Below are 20,019 nucleotides of genomic sequence, written 5' to 3'. Positions count from 1 at the left end.
TCCTCCTTACACGAGGTATCACAACAACGTATCACCAGGCAACGCCGGTCAACTGCTGTTTTTGTATGAGAAATCGGTGGAAACTTTCCTCATGTCAGTACGTTGTAGGTGTCGCCACCGGCGCCAACCTTGTGTGAATGCTCCGAAATGCTAATCATGTGCATATCACAGCATCTTCTTCCTGTCGGTTAAATTTAGCGTCTGTAGCACGTCATCTTCGTGGTGTAGCAATTTTAATGACCAGTAGTGTACTTGATGCATCAATGTGGACCGTCAACCTTTGTTCCAGAAATAGTGTACCACTCCAACCCACATAACACGGGCTAAAAGCTGTGGTCGTTAGTAGATCATAAACAACAGAGACTGAATGAAACATCTTACACTAAAGTTGACTGTGGACTGTGGACTGAAGAAAGACAAAAGTAACGCGAAGCAGCAGATATGAGAATAGCGACACAGACCAAAATTGCAATCACGAAGTAGATGGAATTAAGGAATTCTTCTACCTTGTTAGCAAAATGACCCGTGACGGACGATGCATGGGGAACGTAAATAACTATCACAGATAAAGAGGGCATTCTTGGCAAATGGATGTCCACTGGTATCAAACATAGGCCTTTGGCCAGAATTGTACAGGGTGTTTATAAATTAGTTACATTAAAATAACCTTTAATTGTAAAAAAGGTAAATAACTTGCAGAAATGTTTTATACAGTAGTGAATGCAGTACTAACACTGTTAGTTCGCGAGGTTCCTGCTGGGTGCCATGACTGTTAGTTCGCGACCTTCGTGCAGGGTGGCAAGAACTACTCCAACAGTCATCATGGAGTCGTTAACGATACAGCGCATGCGCAGTGTTCTTTATGGTTCCTCGTTGTCAATGTTCGGGAACAATTCGGGCCTGTGGCGCAGCAATGGAACAAATTCGACAATCTTACATTACTAGTCCGGGTAAATCACCGAAACGTACCAGTTTAGAACTGAATACCCCTAGTGGTATACTATAGAAGGTATTCCGGAAAAGCCTGTCACTTAAACCCTGCAAATTGGAACTGTTGCAAGCTTTAAGAGAAAGTGACAAAGAAATACGAGCAGAGTTTAGTGTGGAAATATTTTTAAAAATGCAGACGGAAGGTGATTTTATTAATAAAATATTTTTCACTTGTACTTCCTACACCTGCTGTAAAGTGAATAGGTATAATGTTCGAATATAGAGTGAGCAGAAACCATGTCACGCAATCTAACATGTGTGGGACTCACCTAAGGCAAATATTTTTTGCTCTTAAGCTGTAACAAGATTTACGATCCTTCCTTTTTTGCCGCGTCAACTGTAACTGGCATATCGTACCTGGACATGGTTAAACCTTTCCTAATGCTTCAATTACAGCAGAACATGCACATAGATTTTCCAGCAAGATGGTGCGCCACCACAATATCATCGTGGCCACGTACCTCCGTAGGAATGTTCCTGCTTCGATTGGACAAGGTAGAACAATACCGTGCCCAACAAATCAGGTAATTTAACGCCAACGGACTTCTATGTGTGGGGCTACATTAAAGTGAGAGTGTTTGATTCTACGCTTCCGGGAAGCGCGGACGAGCTGAGATAACGGATAACCATGCAGTTGCCACTATACATCAAGACTTGCTTCATACGATTTCGAAGAACATTGACTGCAGATGTGACACTGTCGCGCTACTGAAGGTAACCACATTGAGCATTTGTAAATAAAGCTTGAAGATATACTGCATTCAGTACTGTATCAAACATTTCTGTAAATTATTTACCTTTTTGACAATTAAAGGTTACTTTTGTATAACTGATTGATAAACACCCTGTGCCCTGGAGCACAGCGTTGTGTGGTACTGAATCGTGGACAGTCGGTAAAACGGCAGAAGACAATCGGAGCGTCTAAGAAGTGGTGCTATCGAAGAGTGTTGACAATTAGGACGACTGGTAAGTTAAGGAATCTGGAGGTTCTTTGTAGAACTGAGAAGAAAGGAACAAGGAAAACAGTGACAAAAAGAAGGTAGAGGATGATAGGACATGACTTAAGACATCAGGAAATAACTTTCACGACAGTAGATCGAACACTGTGTAGGGTAATGGATGCAAGGACGTCTGGTGTTGGATACACCGGCACATGAAGGTGTAAATCGTCAATGGACCAAAAAATATGGGAACTGGATGGTGGCCCGACTGGATGCGCTCTGTCTGGTCCGAAGAGTCGCTGTTTCGCCTCTTTCGAATGACGCAGACTGTCGAGTGCACGGGCTCCACAGTGACGTGTTTAATCTGCCGATGCAGAGGATGCAGCTCTGGTCGAGGTGCTTCTGTGGCCCTTTGGAGATGCTTCTTGCACCACGAATTGGACCCACTTGTTCAGATTAATGTGAACATTCATCAGGATATTCATATCAACATTTCCGGTGACTAAAACTTCCCCTTCCTTCTAAGAGGGTGAGTCAAATGAAAACCTTAAATATTTTTTAAACATTATTTATTGTGCAGAAGTGGTACAAAGCTGTATCAGTTTTCAACATAATCTCCCCCATGCTCAATGCAAGTCCTCCAGCGCTTACAAAGTGCATAAATTCCTGTAGAAAAAAACTCTTTTGGTAGTCCGCGCAACCAGTCATGCACCGCGTGGCGTACCTCTTCATCAGAACGGAACTTCTTTCCTCCCATTGCGTCTTTGGGTGGTCCAAACATATGGAAATCACTTGGGGTAAGGTTTGGTGAGTATGGTGGATGGGGAAGACACTCAAAATGCAGGTCTGTGATAGTTGCAACTGTTGTACGGGCAGCGTGGGGCCTTGCACTGTCGTGTTGCAAAAGGACACTTGCTGACAGCAATCCACGTCCCTTTGATTTCATTGCAGGCCGCAGATGATTTTTTAGGAGATCTGTGTTTGATGCACTGGTGACAATGGTCCCTCTAGGAATGTAATGCTCCAAAATGACGCCTTTTTCGTCCCAAAAGAAAGTCAGCATAACCTTCCCTGCTGATGGTTCTGTTCGAAGCTTTTTTGGTTTTGGTGATGAGGAATCGCGCCATTCCTTGCTCGCTCTCTTCGCTTACGGTTGGTGGAAGTGAACCCAGGCTTCGTCCCCAACAACGATTCTTGCAAGGAATCCATCACCTTCGCGTTCAAATCCACAAAGAAGTTGTTCACAAGCATCAACACGTCGTTCTCTCATTTCAGGAGTCAGCTGCCGTGGCACCCATCTTGCAGACACTTTGTGAAACTAGGGCACATCATGCACTATGTGGTGTGATGACCCATGACTAATCTGTAAACATGCTGCAAACTCAATCAGTGTCACTCGGCGGTTTTCCTTCACTATGGCTTCAACTGTTGCAATGTTCTGTGGAGTCACAACTCGTTGTATCTTACCTGGACGAGGAGCATCTTCCACTGAAGTCACGCCATTTGCGAACTTCCTACTCCATTCGTATACTTTCTGCCGTGACAAACATGCATCACCGTACTGAACCTTCATTCGCCGATGAATTTCAATAAGTTTCACACCTTCACTACCCAAAAACCGAATAACAAAACGCTGTTCTTTCCTGGTGCAAGTCGCAAGTGGGGCGGCCATCTTTATACTGACACTGCGACGGTATGTGTACATCTGCACTATGCTGTCACCTACAGGCCATTCTGCACGCTGTTTGTAGCACGCTTACCAACTTACAGGATAGCGGCTTGAAATTTCGATTTGTTATTACAAATTTAAGGTTTTCATCTGAGTCACTCTCGTACTTATTCATGATGAGTTTGTTGTAGCCGCTCCCGTCTTTCATGAAGAGAACATTCATTTTACCACGGCTGCACACAAGTTCCTGGTTTGACGAACACACGGGCGCCCTGTCTCTCCTCAACTGGTTCACTAAATCACAGATTGCATTCCCACAGAAAATTTCTAGGAGTACTTGTGTAAGCAGCCCTGTAATTTAGCATCTCTAGGGTTTACAACTGCCAATGTGTGGCTTTAGCTGGATATGGCATCCCTGAAGAATCTTGCGTCCTCTCGGACTCTCTTCGACACCGAATTACGGCTCCTGTTAAGGCCAGATTAAGTGGTATGCCTTATTAGCGTCATGTCTACCGTAAGCGATGACTGCTTTTGTGACCGGTGTGATTTTAAGCTAATGTTAATCACGTGAATCAAAATATCCGATGGAGTTTGGTTTGACTGTATTGTGTAAGAGGTGCTTGTACCTTTTTTCTCTTGTCAAATGATTTCAAAACGTTTTTTTCTTACGTTTTGGTTTACAATTTTCGATGAATTCGATAATTATTCTCTTGATCGAGTTAATTAGAGATACTTTCCATGTAGCAGACAGAGCACTAATGTACACGACGAACAGTATATTACGAAGTGCCGAGGGACTAGGATGGGACCGGCCGCTGTGGCCGAGCGGTTCTAGGCGCATCAGTCCAGAACCGCGCTGCTGCTATGGTCGCAGGTTCGAACCTGCCTCGGGCGTGGATGTGTGTGATGTCCTTAGTTTAGTTAGGTTTAAGTAGTTCTAAGACTGGTGGACTGATGACCTCAGATATTAAGTCCCATAGTGCTTAGAGCCATTTGAACCATTTGAACTGGGAATGGGATATGCCCTGCACTGGGCGTCGAAATGACAGTCTTCCACACAGTGGACAGTACCGGTGGCAACAGAGAGTTTCACCGCTTCCAGACAATGGGTTTCCAGCGTATGTCGGTGTGGAAGACTAGGGAATTCATTATTAGAGTCAGAGTTTAACAGAGCTTTCTAAGGACTGAGATCAGATAAGGGGTGAAGACTTACCGAACATTCCTTTGGATTTTCTAAAATCATTAGAGGAAACCACCACTCAATTTGGTTTGTAAAATCTATGAGACTGGAGATACCCCATAACACTTTCGGAAAAATGCCATCAACACAATCGTGACGACAGCAAAACGCAGGTAAGTGTGAAAGCTGTCGTACGGTCAGTGTAATAACACATGCATCAACGACAAAAAAGTTTACAGAAAAACGGAAAAGAAAATATACCATCCGTTAGTTGATGATCAGTTTGGCATTAGGAAGGGTAAAGGTGCCGGAAAGACAATTCTCACGTTGTGCTTTTAATGGAAGCAACAGTTATGAAAAATGAAGAAAAGTTCAGGGGCTCAGTCGATCTAGAAAAAGCATTCGGCCATGCAAAGTGCCCGAAAATGCTCTAAATTCCCACAGAAATAGGTGTCAGCTGTAGGGATAACTACGTAAGACGCAGCGTCTACAAGACGCAAGAGGAAAGAATTCCAACAAAAGGCTAATAACCAAGTCCTCGATTTGAATAGACAGGAATAATTCTTCAACCATTATCGTTCAACCTATACATCGAAAAATCACTGACATAAATAAACGAAATGTTCAGAATTGAGAAAAAAAATTAGTGGTGAAATGATGTCAACGACAAGGTTCACTGACGTCATCGCTATCCTAAGTGAAAGTAAAGAGGAACAACCAGACCTGTTGAATGGAATGGGCTACCTAATAAGTACAGAACGTTAATGGAAGGTATATCAAAGAAAGACGAAAGTAATGAGGAGTAGCAAATCTGAGATTAACGATAAACTTTACATCAAAACTGGTGACAGATGAAACCTTGGAAGCAAAATAAGAAGAGATGCACGAAGCAAATAAGACTAGCAAAGCGTAAAGAGAGCCGGGAATACTTAATGGCACAGGCCAAAGCGCACTTTTGTCCATGAAAAGTCTATTAGTATCAAACACAGGGCTTAATTTAAGAGAGAATTTTTTTTAATTTGTACGTTTTCAACACAGCATCGTATATTGGTGTATAATGGGCTTTGGGAAAAGCGGGAAAGAATAGAATCGAAGGGTCTGACATTTGGTGCTATAAAAGGATGTTAAAAATTAGGTGGACCGCTAAGATAAGGAAAAGAGTTGGCTCCCCACAGAATAGGCGAAGAAAAAAGCTTTTGGAAAACTCTGGCAAGAAGAAAGAGCAAGATGATACGACACGTGTTATGGCGTCAGAAACAGAAGGGAGCTACCTGTAGAGGAAAAGAGAAATTGAAGTATGTTGTTGTTGTTGTGGTCTTCAGTCCTGAGACTGGTTGATGCAACTCTCCATGCTACTCTATCCTGTGCAAGCTTCTTCATCGTATATCCAGCAAATAATTGAGCACGTTGGAAGCAAGTGCTATTGTGAGACGATGAGGTTGGCACAGGAGAGAAAGTAATGGCTGGCCGCACCAAATTATTCAGAAGACCGATAACAAAACGAGAACTGGAAGACCTTCCGTAGGTCTCCCCTTCCGAAACTTTTCGCGAAATTGGATGTCGTATAACAACAGCACTCAAAACAGTAATCGCAGACATCCTCACAAAAGTACAGGACTCCTGTGCGTTTGCCGTAAATCTAAGGAACGGAACACTGATCTTGCGTGAAAAGTAGCTGAAAACTTAATTCCTAAGCGAAATCGTAGTACGCACCACAAAGCTGTCCGCCCCCGGTACCTCTCTGGTCAGCACTACAGAATGTCAATGCTAAGGGCCCGGATTCGATTTCCGACTGGGTTAGAGATTTTCTTCGCTCAGGCACTGGGTGTTGTGTTGTCCTAATCATCATCATTTCATCCCCATCGACGAACAAGTCGCCGAAGTGCCGTCATATCGAAACACTTGCACCCGGCGAACAGTCTACCCGACGGGAGGCCCTAGTCACACAACATTTACATTTACAATAAAGCTGACTTTGCAAACATGTGAAACGTAAAGACAGATTTTTAAAATAAACTTTGTAGTCCTATGAAGGACTTGGAGTGCAGCCGAAGTTTCCGTCTTCATATATGTAGAAAACCCAGAATCTACTCTGTAGAAATCAACATGGATTCCGGAAACAGCGATCGTGTGAGACCCAACTCGCTTTATTTGTTCATGAGACCCAGAAAATATCAGATACAGGCTTCCCGGTAGATGACATTTTCCTTGACTTCCGGAAGGCGTTCGATACAGTTCCGCACTGTCGCCTGATAAACTAAGTAAGAGCCTACGGAATATCAGACCAGCTGCGTGTCTGGATTGAAGAGTTTTTAACAAACAGAACACAGCATGTACTTCTCAATGCAGAGACGTCTACAGACGTTAAAGTAACCTCTGGCGTGCCACAGGGGTGTGTTATGGGATCATTGCTTTTCACAATATGTATAAATGACCTAGTAGATAGTGTCGGAAGTTCCATACGGCTTTTCGCGGATGATGCTGTAGTATACAGAGAAGTTGCAGCATTAGAAAATTGCAGCGAAATGCAGGAATATCTGCAGCAGATAGGCACTTGGTGCAGGGACTGGCAACTGACCATTAACATAGACAAACGTAATGTATTGCGAATACATAGAGAGAAAGATCCTTTATTGTATGATTATATGATAGCGGAACGAACACTGGTAGCAGTTACTTCTGTAAAATATCTGGGAGTATGCGTACGGAACGATCTGATGTGGAATGATCATATAAAATTGATTGTTGGTAAGGCGGGTGCCAGGTTGATATTTGTTGGGAGAGTCCTTAGAAAATGTAGTCCATCAACAAAGAAGGTGGCTTACAAAGCACTCGTTCGAGCTATACTTGAGTATTGCTCATTAGTGTGGGATCCGTATCAGGTCGGGTTGACAGAGAAGATAGAGAAGATCCAAAGAAGAGCGGCGCGTTTCGTCACAGGGTTGTTTGGTAAGCGTGATAGGGTTACGTAGATGTTTATCAAAGTGGCAGACAATGCAAGAGAGGCGCTCTGCATCGTGGTGTAGTTTGCTGTCCAGGTTTCGAGAGGGTGTGTTTCTGGATGAGGTATCGAAGAAATAGCTTCCCCATACTTATACCTCCAGAGGAGATTACGAAAGTAAAATTAGAGAGATTCGAGCGCGCACGGAGGCTTTCCGGCAGTCGTTCTTCCCGCGAACCTTACGCGTCGTGAACAGGAATGGGAGGTAATGACAGTGGCACGTAAAGTGCCCTCCGCCACACACCGTTCGGTGCCTTGCGGCGTATAAATGTAGATGTATAAGATATAGTATTGTGAGACTGGATGAAACGTTTTGAAATACACTCGTACGTGTCACACTCAGTATATCATGGTGATAGGCTCATCCAAGTTTCAGAAGTTGGTCTAATTCAATAATTTATCTTTTCCTCAATAACACAAAAATGTTTTAATGAATGTTTCAGAATTCGTAAAACCAATAACAAAATTTGTAAAATGAGATTCCTAATGTGCGGTTATCAATAGGCTAGAACATTTGACATGTTTTTCCGTAAAGCATGAGGAGAATAGTGGCTGCTACGTTGCTGTCATCAGACTGTGGTCAACCTCATCTGTGTACACTGCATTTGCTGCTAGTCATACCTGGGTGTTCCGTGTCGACCTTGTAGGCAGGCCTCTCGAGCGTCATGTCTTCGGGCCGCCCCCAGTAGTTGTGGTCGGCGGTTGTGTTGCCGACCTGCACGTACAGCTCGTTGGCGGAGACGTGGGCCTTCAGCAGGTAGTCGGTGCCCCACTTGATGGCGTCGCGCACGCCGTCCAGAGCTCCGGCGCTGGAGTAGCCCTGCTCGTAGCTGATGGCGCCCCACGACAACAGCGTCAGTGTGTAGGCCAGTGTGAAGCCGAACTTCATGTAGTCGCCAGCTGTGGAGCGCCAAAAGAAGCTGGTTTCACACTTTGGTTTAACCGTGGTGGTTCGAGTGCACAGTTGAAACGGTGCTAAATTGAGTCTGACGAATAGCTCGCTTTCTGCTGTGTTACTGACCACCGACTGCGACGACATCAACGGAGGTATTGTATTCATCTAACAGTTTATAGTAATGAAGTAGAAGTCATCAAAATTTGGTAAGTAGTTTAGAATGTTGAAAGTATCTTAGATAAAATTGTATCCTTTTTTATTTGTCAGAATATCAAGATAAGATTGTTCCAAATTAATTATTCAACAAAACCTGCATCTGACTGCGTCTGTGAACTTGTTTCTTGCGCTTCTCCATTTTGCCAGAAATGCAGCAACCAAGTTTAAGAGAATAATGCCATTTGTGCAATGGCATTAAGATGGTACTGAAAAATTAACTTTTGGCCCTGATGTTTACTTAATGAAATTATATCTTGACCTGAATAACGCCAGTTCTGCGATGGCATAAATTTAGTTTTTTGAAATAACTTTGCTCTGATAACATTAGTTATACCAAAATCTGTTTCAAACCATGAACTGCACGTATATTTGCATAGGGGCCTCATTTTCTTTACATTCTTTCATTGGTGGGTAACTTTACTTTCCTACTCATTTTCATATTCAATACAAGCAAAGGAAGTGGATTATGATTCAGGCTGTTAGATTTAAACACAATGTTGATCTCAATATATATATTGTTAAAATTTTAAGTCATACACGAAACCTACCATTTCCAACATTTTTGTAGCACGAATCACTGTTACAAAAAGTTTCACAAAACTCTTACTGTGTCAAACCTTGGACATACAAACCATAATTCTGAACATTATCTAACAAAAACCATTTTGAAATCATCATATATCTTCTCTCATTTATATGCTAAAGTTTTCTTAGAGTAACTGTGCAGCGAGAGCGACTCATACCCTAAAGCTGTCCACACACGTCTGCTTCCTCGGGGCACCTAGCTGCAACTCACCGGTTTTTACTGCCCGTGCCCAGCTCTCTTAACCATCAAAGATCCTCCTACTCAAAGATAATATACTAACTTCACCTTGCTGTTGGCAACTATCTACTTTATTTTCTGGCTCTACCCTGATCAAACCTTAGCACATACCTTTCAACGTGACTGTCACCTTTTGGTGAGGTACATTTTATTTTTTTCACAGCTCTTCCAAAGCTCAAGTATTATTTTTTATATTTCATTGAAGTAATCTTAATTTACTTACTCTAAAACTTTGGTATAATTTTCTACACGGTCATGAAAAGTTTTACAATGAAGGTCATGCTGTTACACGAACTAACAATTCTCATAAAACGCAATAGGAAATGCACGGTGATCCCCAAGTAGTCTTGCAGCAAGAACAAATGCTGAGCATCGTGGTGAGGTGGGAGAAAGAGTGCTCTGCTGACCACATGGATAAATCGTCATTCTCTGAGGGCTTCTGCCAACAGCTTGGTAAATGAAGAACGTTATTCAGCTCCACGACTAATCTGTCAGTGAAGAAGTCCTTTGGTGGAAATTGTGTCACTGTTCTATTTGTTCTTCACACCAAAACGAATATCAGTCTTTAGCTGCACATAAATTTTATGAAATTCACATTATCGTTTTTGTCTCTGTGACAAAAGACGACTTCATGATCCAGTCCTTCTCTAACTTCGGCTTACCCATGGTTTATACCTGTATCAAACTTCTGAAGATGACAGATTAATCTGTCGAAACCGGTATAGTGAATTAACAAAATTTTTGTGGAGCTGTCGAATGATTTTTATTTTGATGGAAGGAATACGCATCACAGCTGCTGAACTACACCTATAAACAAAGTCGTCTTTCATTTGTGTTTGGAATCAAATCAGATGAAACTTTCATACTTGTGGTGGTTAGGTAATTAAAAAATAATCTAGAAACTATACATCAAATATAATCTATTTGACACAAACAGACAAATGAACTTCCAAAATAAAGTTTCAGAGGTTTTCCAGATTTATTTTCTGATTGTTGTAGTATCAGAACCTAATGGTGTCATGTTATCATCTTAATTGATAGCCATAACAACACTAACACCCTTACAGAGGATGGTATTCTTTTATTTTAATTAATTAATCTGTTTCTTTGAATAAATAGCTTATTGGTTGAGAGAGATTTATAATGGAATAAAACTCTAATTTGCACCATTCGCTTACTCGGACAAGGAAGAGCATTAGCATCAGTTAATCAAAAAATGTGCACTAGCCTGAGCCTCGGATTCCTAACTTAAACATAGTGGGAAAGCTGCATTACATTAGAAGAATTCCAACAGTGGAAAACTCTCATATGATCCTTGATGAGTGTTCTGATATATCAACAGGTAGAACGTTCTCTGCAAATGGAAAAAAGAGCTCTACTTCTAGTTTTCATCTGCAGTTTTTGTCAATAATTCTTTCATTTTTATGACCTTCTCATTAACTAAAACAATAAGAATGTATTTAGCCCATTATTCACGCAAATAAAAGTGACTCACCGTCAAAGTATCCACCAGTGAGATCCTCTCCATTCTGGCCTTTGTCATCGAGGCAGGAGTCCTTCCTCCAGTACAAAGAAGGATCCATTCCTGATAATTTGCCTGTGCGCTCCGCCTGGTAGAACAGTAACGACTTCTGAATTACTTCCGCATAATCATAGGTCCCACCTGGAAGAAGAAATAACTTATGTCCATTAAACCAATATCTAGTGAAAAGTGCCCCTGCTGTATTCGGATTCTAAGTTAATTTACAAAAGTAGAATTTTCATGTCATATGTAATTGATGTCAGAAAGTAACACACAATATATTAAAAACAATTTGTATTCTAACACAAGGGAATTTGAGTTGTTTCTCAGTTGCTAAAATATTACATCATTTTCCCCTGCACCTTTTACATAACGAAGGTGGCAAGAAGTGGATTTAAACTATGGCATAGGATATTGCATGTACTTCAAACGTGAAATAGTATCTTGTCTGATTCTCAATACGACTTTAGGGCAAAATCATAAACAGTGAAATCTTTTGAAAATAAAGTTTCAGTAACACTCTGTTACTCTGAATAAAATTTGTTTGTCATTCAATGGATTTGTGTCTTTGCCGTTATGAATTCTTATTTATAATCTGTGTTTTGGATTGGATTGGATTGTTTGGGGGAAGAGACCAAACAGCGAGGTCATCGGTCTCATCGTATTAGGGAAGGACAGAGAAGGAAGTCGGCCGTGCCCTTTCGAAGGAACCATCCTGGCATTTGCCTGGAGCGATTTAGGGAAATCACGGAAAACCTAAATGAGGATGGCCGGACGCGGTATTGAACCATCGTCCTCCCCAAATGCGAGTCCAGTGTAATCTATGTTTTCCTGACATTAGAAAGTTAGAACTTAGCCCTAACAGAATAATATCTCATTAATGAAGGCAGAAGGTAAATTTCAAATTGTATCTCTTATGCCTATTTTATTGCACTCTTTTTACGTACAATTCATGTAAAGTAACTATACTGCATAATGCTGTGCAAATCATTTCATTGTGCTGAGTCCATCACAATAATTAAAATTTGAAATTCGACTGGAAAGTAGCTGATAGAATTATGTAAACGAAACTTAGAATAACAACAATTTGGTTTGAAGATGATAAATTAGCTGTAAAGTAAGTTGAAACAGTAAGTGACTTTTTAACTTATGTAACATTGACACAAATATTATATTATTTAAATTGATTATTGTACACCTGGAATATAACTGAACACAGAACTCTTTATACTGTATAATCAGAATCCATGTATTTATTCAGAAAACTCCAAGTATGTCTGAGAGATACCATGTTGCTTAGGTCTTATTTAAATTTTCTTTTATGTTATTTAATGTTCACATTGGAATGGATACTTATGTGGAAACTCTTGGGGGAAGGTGAAAGTTTTGAGAAATAAAATAGACCTGTCATATGTGTTGCAGCAGTCATAATACATCTTACAACAAAATGTGCCCTAAAAAGTCACTTTTCTGAAACTAAGAATTACTGTAGTCTAATTGTTTATACTCAGCTGCCTACTGAATACAAAATAAGACCACAAAACCACAAATTACGCCGATCACTTAATCAAGATAACACACATCGAAATTTACCTCCTGGACTTAGCTATACTCAAAATAATACCTCCCTCCCCCCCCCCCCCCATGAACCATGGACCTTGTCATAGGTGGGGAGGCTTGCGTGCCTCAGCGATACAGATAGCCGTACCATAGGTGTAACCACAACGGAGGGGCATCTGTTGAGAGGCCACACAAACATATAGTTCCTGAAGAGGGGCAGCAGCCTTTACAGTAGTTGCAGGGCAACAGTCTGGGTGATTGACTGATCCGTCCTTGTAACACTAACCAAAACGGCCTTGCTGGGCGGGTACTGCAAACGGCTGAAAGCAAGGGGAAACTACAGCCGTAATTTTTCCTAACGGCATGAAACTTTACTGTATGGTTAAATGATGATGTCGTCCTCTTGGGTAAAATATTCCGGAGGTAAAATAGACCCCCATTCGGATCTCCGGGAGGGGACTGCTCTGTAGAAAGTCGTTGGCAGGAGAAAGAAAACTGGCGTTCTACGGATCGGAACGTCAGATCCCTTAATCGGGCAGGTACGTTAGAAAATTTAAAAAAGGAAATGAACAAGTTAAAGTTGGATATAGTGAGAATTAATAAAGTTTGGTGGCAGGAGAATCAAGATTTCTGGTTACATGGGTAAAGGTTATAAGTACAAAATCAAATAACGGTAATGCAGGAGTAGGTTTAATAATGAATAAATAGTAGGAAAGCGAATAAGCTACTACGAACAGCATAGCTATCGCATTATTGTAGCCCAGATAGACATGAAGCCCACACCTATCACAAGTTTATATACCAACTAGCACTGCAGATGAGGAAGAGATTGATGAAATGTACGATGAGATAAAAGAAATTATTCAGACAGTGATAGGAGATGAAAATTTAATAGTCGTGGGTGACTGGAATTCGATGGTAGGAAAAGAAAGAGAACCAAACGTAGTAGGTGAATATGGAATGGGGGTAACGAATGAGAGAGGAAGCCGCCTGGTGGAATTTTGCACAGAGCATAACTTAATCATAGCTAACAATTGGTTCAAGAATCGTGAAAAAAGCTTGTACACATGGAAGAGGCCTGGAGACATTGGAAAGTTTCAAATAGATTGTATAATGGTAAGTCAGAGATTTAGGAACCAGGTTTTAAATTGTAAGACATTTCCAGGGGCAGATGTGGACTCTGACCACAATCTATTGGTTATGAACTGTAGATTAAAACTGAAGAAACTGCAAAAAGGTGGGAATTTACAGAGGTGGGACTTGGATAAACTGACAGAACCAGAGGGTGCAGAGAGTTTCAGGGAGAGCATTAGGGAACGATTGACAAGACTGGGGGAAAGAAATACATGAGTAGCTTTGAGAGATCAAATAGTAAAGGCAGCAGATCAAGTAGGTAAAAATACGATAGCTATCAGAAATAATTGGGTAACAGATGATATATTCAATTTCATTGATGAAAGGAGAAAATATAAAAATTCAGAAAATGAAGCAGGCAAAAATAATTACAAACGTCTCAAAAATGAGATCAACAGGAAGAACAAAATGGCTAAGCAGGAATGGCTAGAGGACAAATCTTAGGATGTAGAGGCGTATATCACTAGGGTTAAGATACATATTGATTACAGGAAAATTAAAGAGATATTTCGAGAAACGAGAACCACTTGTATGAATATCAAGAGCTCAGATGGAAACCTAGTTCTAAGCACAGAAGGGAAAGCAAAAAGTGGAAGGAGTGTACAGAGGATCCATACAAGGGCAATGTACTTTAGGAAAATATTATGGAAATGGAAGAGGATATAGATGAAGATGAAATAGGAGATATCATATTGTGTGAAGAGTTTGACAGAGCAAGGCCCTGGGAGTAGACAACACTCCTAGTAGCTACTACTGATAGCCTTGGGAGAGTCAGCCCTGACAAAACTCTACCATCTGGTGAGGAAGATGAATGAGGCAGGCGAAATGCCCTCAGACTTCAAGAAGAATGTAGTAATTCCAATCCTAAAGAAAGCAGGTGTTGAAAGATGTGAAAATAATAGAACTATCAGTTTAATAAGTCACGGTTGCAAAATACTAACTCGAATTCTTTACAGACGAATGGAGGAACTGTTAGAAGCCGACTTTGGGGAAGATCAGATTAGGTTCTGTAGAAATATAGGAACATGTGAGGCAATACTGACCCTGCAACTTATCTTAGAAGATAGTTAAGGAAGTCAAACATATGTTTTAGCATTTGTGGACTTAGAGAACGCTTTTGACAATGTTGATTGGAATACTGTATTTCAAATTCTGAAGGTCGTAGGGGTAAAATACAGGGAGCGAAAGGCTATTTACAATTTGTACAAAAACCAGATGGTAGTTATAAGAGTCGAGGGGCACGAAAGGGAAGCAGTGGTTGGGAAGGGAGTGAGACAGGGTTGTAGCCTATCCTAGATGTTATTCAATCTGTATATTGAGCAAGCAGTAAAGAAAACAAAAGAAAAATTCAGAGTGGTTATTAAAATCCATGAAGAAGAAATAATAACTTTGAGGTTCGACGATGACATTGTAACTCTGTCAGAGACAGCAAAGGACCTGGAAGAGCAGTTGAACGGAATGGACAGTGTCTTGAAAGGAGGATATAAGAGGAACATCAACAAAAGTAAAACGAGGATAATGGAATGTAGTCGAATTAAATCGGGTGATGCTGAGGGAATTAGATTAGGAAATGAGACACTTGCACTTCTAAATGAGTTTTGCTATTTGGGTAGCAAAATGACTGATGACGATCGAAGTAGATAGGACATAAAATGTAGACTGGCGCTGGCCGGAGTGGCCGTGCGGTTGTAGGCGCTTCAGTCTGGAACCGCGTGACGGCTACGATCGCAGGTTCGAATCCTGCCTCGGGCATGGATGTGTGTGATGTCCTTAGGTTAGTTAGGTTTAAGTTGTTCTAACTTCTAGGGTACTGATGAGCACAGATGTTAAGTCCCATAGTGCTCAGCGCCATTTCAACCATTTTTTGTAGACTGGCAATGGCAAGGAAAGCGTTTCTGCAGTAGAGAAGTTTGTTAACATCGATTATAGATTCAAGTGTCAGGAAGTGGTTTCTGAAAGTATTTGTAAGGAGTGTAGCCACTTATGGAAGTGATACATAGACGATAAATAGTTTAGACAAGAAGAGAATAGAACTTTAGGAATGTGGTGCTACAGGAGAATGGTGAAGATTAGTTGAGTATATCATATAGCTAATGAGGAGGTATTGAATAGAACTGGGAAGAAGAGAAATTTGTTGTACAACTTGACTAGAAGAAGGGATCGGTTGGTAGGACATGTTCTGAGGCATCAAGGGACAACCAATTTAGTATTTGAGGGCAGTACAGAGGATAAAAATCGTAGAGAGAGCCAAGAGATGAATACACTAAACAGATTCAGGATTATGTAGGTTGCAGTAGGTATTGGGAGATGAATAAGCTTGCAGAGGATAGAGTAGCATGGAGAGCTGCATCAAACTAGTCTCTGGACTGAAGACCACAACAACAACCTGGGTACTAGACGTTTCAATGCACTACTTACAAGAACACCTATCTTATTAAAGACATTACAGAATTTCATACAAAGAAAGGATTTTCTCATTATTCAAGAATGCATTTATTGCACAAAATAGGATGTTACATATCGAGTCGTTCTTTGAAAATTTGTAGTTTGTCTTATCTTTTGCAGAATTCTTTTAATATCTAGGTTTTATTGCTGCCTTTACTAACGTACATTTCGGTTTTTTTCAACCTATGATGATACTGACAGCATGTACAATGCTCAGAGGTGGATGAATGTATTGAGAACTGAGTCATCTAAGCTGTGCCTACAATATTCCGTCTTTAGCAATCAATCATGAGCTGCAAGCAGTCACAAACACCAAAGTGGACACATCACAAATCATTGTGTATTGCTTACAAGATACCGTCACCAGAGTCGTCGCACCAGGTGGTAGTTCATTATCAAAAGTTAGTGGTTCATAAACTATAGCTCACAAACCCTGCTTATTCAAGTCATCCAGGAATATTGCAACTGACCATTGTTTTTTTATCTCAGAATACTCATTTTGGGATCTTCTACCGCCTGTTTCATATTTGTCCTAGAAGTTTGGGCACTATGTAACATTTTATGTGTTCTTTGGTGCTATCAACCAATGTCCGACCCTATATAGCGAATGGACAACCATCCCATCACCTGTGCACACCTCAGGTAAAGGAAAGCCTTCATGCAACTGGCAACTGTAGAATGTCGGTCTGGGGACTGATGTATTCGGTTCTGTAAAGAGCTACCCTTTGAATATTCATTATTGTCACACAACAATAAATGAGCAGATGGATTGCATTTACCGTTCGTCAACCTGTCTACATCTGCTGCTAACGGTGTGTGGAGGATGGTATGTCTGGTGCAATTATCATATTCTCCTTTCTTTGTAGCAGTTACGAAAGGTACTTGAGAGCCAAGACCGTCGATAAGTCGGCGTACGACCTCAAGTTTCTTTGATTTAGTCGTCGCGATTATTTCGCGAGGTGCCTGAACCAAAACATTGTGCCACCTGCTTAATAGACTGCTGGTCTGCGTTTTTAATGTAATACATCAGCGGATCTGCTTAGCATGGATTTCATAATCCTTGGTGCCTTTCGGCGATAAGAAACACTAAATGTATTCACACACGTCACGCAATTCCCGTACAGTAAAGGCCGGTGGTTTGTTGGTAACGAACTGGCGTCTCACATGTGCTCCATTGGGTTCAGCTGAGGCGAATTTGGTGGAAGGACATCAACGTGACTTTAAATGCGAACATTTTAGATTAGCCTTTAACGTGACTGTTATTGACATTAAATGAAACAACAAGTTTACTGTTACCAGTCACCGTTTTATTTATTTCCACGACGCGTTTCAAACGTTTAAACCTCCATCATCGTGTGGATTTACATTAGTTAGTATGGCATTTGTGTGTGTGTTGTGTTACGAATTTTTGGAGGAACTTATGGCACTGCCTAGTGGAGAAACAAGACACTATTTCTGAACATGGTTTTGGATTTCTTCTGACAAAAAATAAACTGATATCTAATGGTAAACATAAAATATGTAAAATAGAGTACCTCCAGTGGTCACAGGTTCCTTTCGTAACACATCACATGTATACTGTCACATTTGTAAACAAATATGGCGTCTGGAGTCTGCTGGGTGCAAGGTTCGTATAACAGAATCGTAAATAAAATAGCCGTGGCAGAAATGGGAGACTAGACCGTGCATGAAGGCTGTACATAAATTGAACTTAATACAGTTACATATAGATCCGGATCCGTAATGTAGCAGATGATGTGTCTAATGACAGACTCTCACTCCATAGAGCAGACTGGGACAGACTGTGTGATATCATGTGAGATTATCATCTGCAAAACGTAACAGGAAGCGTAAGTTATCAAATCCATGCACAGCAATAACACACAGAAACAATAAACCAAAAAGAGCACTGAAAGAACCATGGTCACAAGAGACCACATGAAAACAAACAAAGCAACCTGGAGAATACTGCCGATGAGAAAACAACGCCAGAGGAAGACAAGAAGGACTACAAACATCTAAAGTATCGAAAAACAGACACAAAACGTTTCAGACAAAGAAACAACATTGGGACCACTTTGCAGAAACACCATTTAAAGTGCACGTATGGGGATTACCTTATAATTTTTGAAAGGAAAAAGCAAATCACCACTGGTTTTGTCAACGCTGAGACAAGATGATGGTACGAGCAAGCAAGGGGGAGAGGCCCAGCAGAATACTTACTGCGAAACCTCATTATATATATATATATATATATATATATATATATATATATATATATATATATATATATATATATATATATCAAAACACAGATTAACAAATGCACGCCAACATAAGAATAAAACTAGAACTGGCTACAGAACTGAAACCGTCACTTGTTCTCTTGAGCGAGAGGATGTCGCGAGAGCGATAACAAGAAGAAGAAAAACCCCTGAAACAGGAAAATGCCAGGGGTATGATAAAACACATGAAGTACTGGAGTACTCAATGTAAACTAACGATTATCCGAAGCAAAGCCCTTTTGCCATCTTCTCAAAGCAGAACTGATCAGAAACATATCGGTGAAAATTGAAAAGAGAAACATAGCCCGAGAACACACGACAAGATACCTGGGAATTATAAATAACTACTCTCCTTCAAGATCCATGTACAGAAGAGACAAGGCCGAAGAACTGCTACAAAAGCTAACAAAAATAAACACCATTGATTACAGATTTCCACTAACACACATGAGAACATACCAAAGTGCGATCTTTGAATCCGCTTTACGCTTTGCGTCAAGCGCATGAGTGCATACACTGCGCCTGACGACAATAAGAGCTGTGCGGCGAAGGCAGAAGTGTGTTCTCCTACGGTTAGCAGGCTTCTTTAGAGCTATCTCTCTGGAAGACCACTCACATGTTGCAAAGACTGTTTCGAGAACGTTACAGATGTTTTTCTGGGAAGCCCGTACATATTCTCCTCTCAGTTCTGATCTTTACGCAAGCGATTTCCGTATTTTTTGATCTCTGAAAAAAGATATTCGTCGCCTTTGATTTGCTTCGGACGAAGAGATGCAGTCGTGGGTATAATCATGGTTCCTTAGGCAACCGCAAACAGTTTTCCATGAACACATTGATCTTATTGTATCATAGTGAGACAAATGTAGGCTATTAAAGGCTACGGCGATTACTTTTGAAATAACAAACAATTTAATTACTTTTTTCATCTGTCTCGTATTCATTTGACTGCCACTTATAGAATAATATTAGAGATAGAAATACGTACAAACACAGCTACATAAAAGCTTACAAATAAAGAAAATACTGGCCATAGATGCATAACACCATTTAGAGATCTCTCTTCCTAAAAAGCACCATCGAGTATTGAGAGCAATAACTACGATAATAAACGTCTTTAAACTGTACTTCGTACTGGTATGTAAGCAGTACTGACTATTGCTGCTTAAGAAACACTTATAAATAGAATTAATTTAGGAAATACAGTCAAATTACGTACAAAACTCGTAATGTCAAATCGAAAGGATAAGTCTTGATGTAAATCCGATACGTTCCCATCAAATCATTGATAGTGACGAGTAGTTATCATTATCTATCTTCCTCTTTTCCATAATTACTAACTATTTCACTTAATACCTTTA

At 40.6% G+C, this 20,019-nt stretch overlaps 1 protein-coding gene across 1 annotated transcript in view; it reads right to left on the bottom strand.

Moving 5' to 3' along the window:
* LOC124802615 (endoglucanase A-like) overlaps positions 1-20,019 on the bottom strand; it is a 123,507-nt gene that overhangs the window by 93,076 nt on the left and 10,412 nt on the right. The window contains exons 2-3 of the mRNA XM_047263501.1: positions 11,211-11,378; positions 8,403-8,681 (exon numbers count right to left, since the gene is read on the bottom strand). Coding sequence (XP_047119457.1) covers positions 8,403-8,681; positions 11,211-11,378 — 447 coding nt within the window. The remainder of the gene's footprint in view (positions 1-8,402; positions 8,682-11,210; positions 11,379-20,019) is intronic.

Source organism: Schistocerca piceifrons, chromosome 6 (genome assembly GCF_021461385.2).
Source record: "Schistocerca piceifrons isolate TAMUIC-IGC-003096 chromosome 6, iqSchPice1.1, whole genome shotgun sequence".
Taxonomy (NCBI): domain Eukaryota; kingdom Metazoa; phylum Arthropoda; class Insecta; order Orthoptera; family Acrididae; genus Schistocerca; species Schistocerca piceifrons.
The sequence above is the reverse complement of the archived record's forward strand: the minus strand, read 5'-3'. Positions and strand labels throughout refer to the sequence as shown.